Here is a 6,178-nt window from a genome sequence, read left to right on the forward strand (position 1 = left end):
ATGACAGAGTGATATGATAGGCGTATGTGTGTGTGTGTGTGTGTGTGAGAGAGAGAGAGAGAGAGAGAGATGTGGTATTTTTCTGTTATCTCTGTCACAGAAAGGCCCCCACAGTTAACAAACAGTCTGCTGGCGTCATCTGCTGGTTGCTTTGGAATCATCTTGTTTTCTGATCATTTCAAAAGCTGTCACTAGAGAGCGCTGTCTCACTATAAACCAATGCCCTGTGATGTTGGTAGCACTGTTTATGTGATCATACAGGTTGTAGTCTGGTAGATACATTCTTTTTGAAACTACCTGCAGTGGTGGAAGAAGTACTCAGATCTTAAATACACCATAGAAAAATGTACAAATACACAATAACAATAAATGAATGTATTCCTGTCAAAAACCTACTTAATGTGAAAGAACAGAGGTAGAATGAGTATAATTTAAGTAAAATAACTCATATATGACTATCAATTACTTAAATAGATTGTGGATTCTGATGCATGAATGCAGCATTATACCGTTGGAGCTGGTTGGGTGGAGCTAATTATAACTTCTGTACTGAATAAACATTTAGGGCCACTGGTTCCCACCATAGGGTTTGAGCCTCTTCCCAAAGGTCACAAGACAAATCTGGCAACACAAATCTGTATTGGATTTTGGATCATATTGGATGACTCCTGGCCTTAAGCAGTTATTTTGATGAGCCATCTGAGAAATTTAGAGGAGAAATCACAGTTACAACTCAGAGACATCTGTCGCATGACCAGCAGCACCGAAAACCTTAATCTGTAAAACCTTAATCTGTAAAATCTTAATCTGTAAAATCTTAATCTGAAAAGTAACTGGTACATAAGCGGTGTAAAAAGTACACTATGTATAGTATAAATTAGCATAAAAAAATATGTACTCAAGTAAAGTACCTCGAAATTATACTGTAAAAAGATGAATTTAGTTACTTTCCACCCGTACACTCTGACAACATGCACTAAAACCGGCCTAATATCTATTTATACTCTCCCTTTCCTTCTTCCTGTTTCATTTTTATGACTTTTATGACTGTTTGCATAGTGTGGCTTACAGTTGATGGATATTGCACGGACTAGTGAAGATGTATTTTCCTATCATAGACACTGAATCTTCGCCCCTCCAACAAACCTTTATATAATTGAACAGGTTTCTTTTTATATAAATTAAATTATATAAAACAGACAAGAGGCAACAACATGCAACTGAAGGCCACGCTTATAAACATTTGTGAGAGTGAGTCAGCTTTTATGCATATACTTCAAATGATGTAACCCGAATGTGACTGTGAGAGTCTAAATGAACACAAACCAGAAGAGCAAATGTTATTTTTCTGGGTCTTCATGAAAACCTGGAAACCCCAAGGTGCACTTCTCTGCTGTGCGACTGGAAAACTGTGGGTAATGGAAGGAAGAAGTCGAGTGAATAGCAGTTATGCCTGCGTACATTCTGGGCAATGGATGAATGAGGGGAAGTGGAATATTTTAGCTATGGCTATGACAGCGTGGGTGGCATAATTAGCAGTGGGGGATGAGGCAGTGGTGGCAGCTGGTCTTTAATGCAGTGGTCCTTCTTTGTCATCTCTACCCATTAGGTTGACATTTAGAGTTTACTGCATTTCGTTTAAACTGTTCATCATAAAATACATGATGCTATTAAATAGTGTGACTTGCTGTGGATTGAGTGGAAATTCATGGGAAGGAGACGTTCCCTCATGATGAAAGGAGATAGGTGAACTGTGTCTAATGTTCTCGTTGGTTCATCTGACAAACAGCATGTTTTGAACATAGTTTGGCGTGGAGGTAATGAGCAGGAATTTTCCCAATATGAGGAACCAGCATTTGGTCAAAGTAGAGCTTTCGGCTCTCTTGTTAAAAAAAATTCCTTGTGACAATTGACCAAAGTTGTTCTCGCAACTTGAGCAAGTGGATGTGGACTTTATGCCGGTGGTTGTTGAGGTCAAAAAGGACTTCAGACTGTGAAACCCATTCTCTGTGGATAATCCTCCAAAAACACTCAATGCAGCGTTTTAAAACCCTCAAATTTAGCAACAGAGCACTGCAAGGTCAGTCTGTGAACATGTGCCTTTGTAATGGGGGCTATGTATTGACTGTATATGAGAAGTGAGATGTGTCATATATGTATGAAATAAGTACATTATACAGAGTAAACAGACCCAGTGTGTTCTCCAGCATGTTTTTATTTTAGTGGTAAAAAAATCCCGAAAAACTGCAGGGAATCAGCCAAACCTTAAAGTGCAGTAACAGACAGTAATAATGCTCACGATGTCATAACCAATGTTGAATTAATAAATTAAAAACAAATCTATTTACATCATAAAAAACTTCCAGCGTGAGTGTGATCCATCTCAGGATACAGAATAATAACACGACATCAACAGCAGGTAGTGCGTTTTCATAAACGAGACAATAAAACTTGAGATTCATCCAGTATTGCCGCAAGAAGTTAACACAGTGTTGTCTCGTGAAAAGACATGTCATGTCACAGTGGTTCGGATGCGTGAAAAAAAACATTTAGGACAGCCCTTGCAAAAGATCAGGCACGTAAGTCAAACAAAGTAATACACACAAAACCAGACAAAACCGTGTGATGCCAGCAGCACACGGCAGTTTTGCTCTAAACATACAAAGAATACATTTGTGACTGTGCCAGTTTCAATAGTACAAACGGTTCATTTGCACATACGAGTCCTGATAGCGCTCAGAGGGCAGCACAGCGCCTGCGGGAGGCAGGAGAAGGAATCGATAAAGAGCGGTCGTGTTAATGGTTTCCTCTTAATAGGGGTTCCGCGCCTTCACCCCTGGCAGAGAACGTCGGTCTCGAACTGCAGCAGCTGCCCCATGAAGGCCAAGTTGGGGGAGATGACCTGCCGCCGCCGCTTCACAAAGTCGAAGGCCTCGTCCAGCCTGACGCGCTGCGTGTGCATGAGGTAGGCCAGGCAGATGGTGGCGGAGCGGGAGATACCTGCCTGGCAGTGCACCAGCACCCGACCACCGCTCTGCTTCACCGAGTCTGTGGGCGGAGACGGAAAGAGGAAGATAGATCAGCGAAACCGCTTCACACCAGTTTCTGTGACATCAATGAGTGTTTTTGCGAGCAGAGATGCACGGAATGTTTTTAAACTGAACGACTGATGGAACAGTCAATTATTTGCCATTGGTTAAGTTAGTTCTTAAATAAATAAATTGAACTCAAACTTTACAAGGGAAAGGGGTCAAAACGAAAAGGAAATGTTCATACATTTCTCTTCTGCATCTTGTGCAGCTTAATCCATTTGTTTTTATGATCGGAAGATTACACTGTTGAACCATAAATCCAGGCTACAGAATGGATTACAGTGCACAAGCTGCTTAGAGAAATGTTTTGGATATTTCACATTTCATCGAGAGTGTAACAAGACGACCCACTTAACTAAGACGAGACTAATTGGCTGTGTGTTTACTGGCTCTGTTACCGGACTTTCACCTTCTTAAGGTGACGCTGCTGGATGTTTAGGGGAGAGACTCACCGATGAAGGCGATGGCCGTGGAGAAGCAGGCTCTGATGTCAGCGGCTAGGCTGTCCTCCACGGTGAGCCGCAGGTACTGAAAGTCCCCCTCGTAGAAGTTCAGGCACGTGGAGGAGACGTTGAGCACAGCGGTGATGCCCGCTGCCGCCAGAGTCTCTCTGCGGGAGGAGTGGACGGCACTGCCCAAAAACAGGAAGGGCAGCAGCTCCACGGGACCGTCCTGCAATTGACAGAAATCAGGAATAATCACTATGCAGTTTGGACTCTGTATTTTTCATCACCTAAAGAGCTTTTTTTTCATTCCGTATTGTCTTTTGGTACTTCACAAGGTCATATGCTTACCTGATCATATGCTGGTGTCATCCGACCCGTCACTGCTGGCTCTGGTTCCACTGCAGAGAGGTGATTGCTGGCTGAGCTGTAACAGAGCTCTGGATAGGTCTCTGTAAATCCCTCAAATCCACCTAAATGGGGGGGGGGGAACATATATTAGCTGAGCCCCAGGCTTTCACCAAAGTCCTCCTTAAAAATAGGCTTGTATGAAACAAATTATATATAGTTTTAGATTACAGTTTGTTTCACACATTACACTCATAACAAACATAAATAAGTAGGCTCAGAGCACATATATTAATGTTTTTTGTTCTCTTGCAAAGTCAAGTAACAGTAGGACACATTTTCGGTGAGTTCAAATGAAATGGAAAGTCTCATTACCTTGAAGAAAGCAGATCTGCGTCTGAACCTCGTTCTGCAGGGCGGTGAGCAGCATCTGGCCCACGCTCTCCGCCTTCAGCTCGGCCACGGAGCGGCTGCTCTCATCCACCACGACCACCGGGGAGAACTCCCCGCGCCGCAGCCGGCCCAGCAGCGCCTTGTCCGGGACGAGCCACTCCAGGGCCACCGCCGAGCTCTTGGATCTGCGACGCATCATCGAGTTCCAGTTGACGTTGCGCGACTCGCAAATGTGCGCGAAAGCAAAATCGAGGAAAGGTCTGCAGTCAAGCACCACGTACCCGGCGGAGGTGTACTGGTCCCAGGGCGTCCTGAGTATGTGGACCAGCTCATTGCCAGCTATTTCCAACGGTTCACTGCTTGAAGTCATGGCTAAAAAAAGTATTTTAAATAAGCTAAAAGTAATAAATAATAAACTATTTGCCTTTAACAGCTAAAAAATATTAAATAATAAGATAAATAAATACGGGTTAAGTGTTTTTTTTTCTGTGCAAATGATTAAGAGGCTGCTACAGTAAGCTACGTTTTGGAGATGCTTTATAAATCTACTGTAGCCTACTTGTTGACATCTCCATCGGGTCTGTTAGAATCCGCTTCAGATTGAGAGTTTTACTTCTCATTGATACCAGCTGCGAGAGGGGCGGGGTCACCGCGGCCCCGCCTTTGCTATTTTCCACGGAAGGAACAGCGTCACGAGCGGAACGACCATATATGGCCCGGCCGTCACTCCTCATATGGACATTTACGTCAAGTCTGATTTTCCTACCCGCGCACGTGGTGGTTGGGGTTATCCTGTGTTTATGTGTTGGATGACGTTATGCCGAGAGTTAAAAACCCGACCGTCGCCACTGAAACAGCAGCCCACAGAGCCTCGTTATTTAGATAGAGGCCGAGCTCCTCTAAGACGTTGCTGCATTGTTTTCATGGCCCAAGAAGATCTCTCTCTCTCTCTCTCTCTCTCTCTCTCTCTCACACACACACACACACACACACACACACACGTAACACTTTCCTCTCGATGCTCTCCCGTCGTTGGTTGCTTTTCACCTTGGGGGAAAGTAAACATTGCCCTGTTTTGTTGCTGCTCTGCCGGGAAATCTAGAGCATCTGTATCTGTCTTCTCTATGACATTATCGTCTATTACACTGACAAATAATAACATCTCTCCCTCAAAGAAAAACAGTGGCAGTGTGCGGCGGTTATACCGTCTGCACAGATACAGCGATTGTTTCTGCTCATTTGATAGGAAAAACAAAGAATATTACCAGATAATAATGTTAAATATTAAAGATTACACATCGCAAAGCTGTTTGTAAAATAATAATGAATCGGAGACGGTTTGTAGGGTGTTATACGTTGAAGTGGTTACAGCTGGGACGCCATGTTGACTCTTTCTTGGTGACCTTAAAGGCTCTGAAAACCTGTTTTCTCAGTTTCTTTCTAAAGGTTGTGATAAAGTTTGAACAGTTATTTTTACATAAGTGATTTCTATATCATTACTGATGGAGCAGATACATTTTAGAGTATCAAACTCTTAACAAACAATAACCAGGGGGTTTTCTTTTTAGTTAATTTTCACTCGCTTATTCAGTTTTGAATATTTAATTATAGAAAGTTGAAGATTTGAAGTTTTAAGCTCTTTTTTGTGCTTTTTCAGTACACATTGTCTCAATTCTACATGAGTAATATTTAAGTCCAGTAATTCTAATTAAGTAGGATATTGTAGACGTCTCAAGACACTCATACTTCATGTGCAGTGCGGGGGAGTTTATATCAAAGTGTAATCTGACGTCTTTGTCTTCATTTCCTCATAACCCACGTTCAAATTACTCGGCCTTCCCACATACGTCTCCCACTCAAACCTGTGACTCCACTTTCTTCATGTTCCCTCTTCCCCTCCCT

General features: G+C 42.8%; 1 protein-coding gene across 1 annotated transcript; it reads right to left on the reverse strand.

The window, feature by feature from the left end:
* Positions 1–1,880: 1,880 nt before the first annotated feature.
* Positions 1,881–5,206, reverse strand: dusp2 (dual specificity phosphatase 2). The gene is made up of 4 exons (XM_031856613.1): positions 4,259–5,206; positions 3,887–4,008; positions 3,545–3,764; positions 1,881–3,048 (listed from the first exon to the last, which is right to left on the reverse strand). The coding sequence occupies exons 1-4, from the start codon at positions 4,644–4,646 to the stop codon at positions 2,831–2,833; spliced, it is 948 nt and encodes a 315-aa protein (XP_031712473.1). The 5' UTR covers positions 4,647–5,206; the 3' UTR covers positions 1,881–2,830.
* Positions 5,207–6,178: the final 972 nt, after the last annotated feature.

The sequence above is a fragment of the Anarrhichthys ocellatus genome, unplaced genomic scaffold (assembly GCF_004355925.1).
Source record: "Anarrhichthys ocellatus isolate YVR2014 unplaced genomic scaffold, GSC_Weel_1.0 scaffold17, whole genome shotgun sequence".
NCBI classification, from domain to species: domain Eukaryota; kingdom Metazoa; phylum Chordata; class Actinopteri; order Perciformes; family Anarhichadidae; genus Anarrhichthys; species Anarrhichthys ocellatus.

Bases quoted from the DNA above. Each gene is read 5' to 3' on its own strand.
- dusp2 (XM_031856613.1), bottom strand. From the start codon at position 4,646: ATGACTTCAAGCAGTGAACCGTTGGAAATAGCTGGCAATGAGCTGGTC. The intron at 3,765-3,886 runs GTAAGCATATGA...TGTCAATTGCAG, and splicing joins TGACACCAGCATATGATCAG to GACGGTCCCGTGGAGCTGCT. The intron at 3,049-3,544 runs GTGAGTCTCTCC...CTCCGCCCACAG, and splicing joins CACGGCCATCGCCTTCATCG to ACTCGGTGAAGCAGAGCGGT.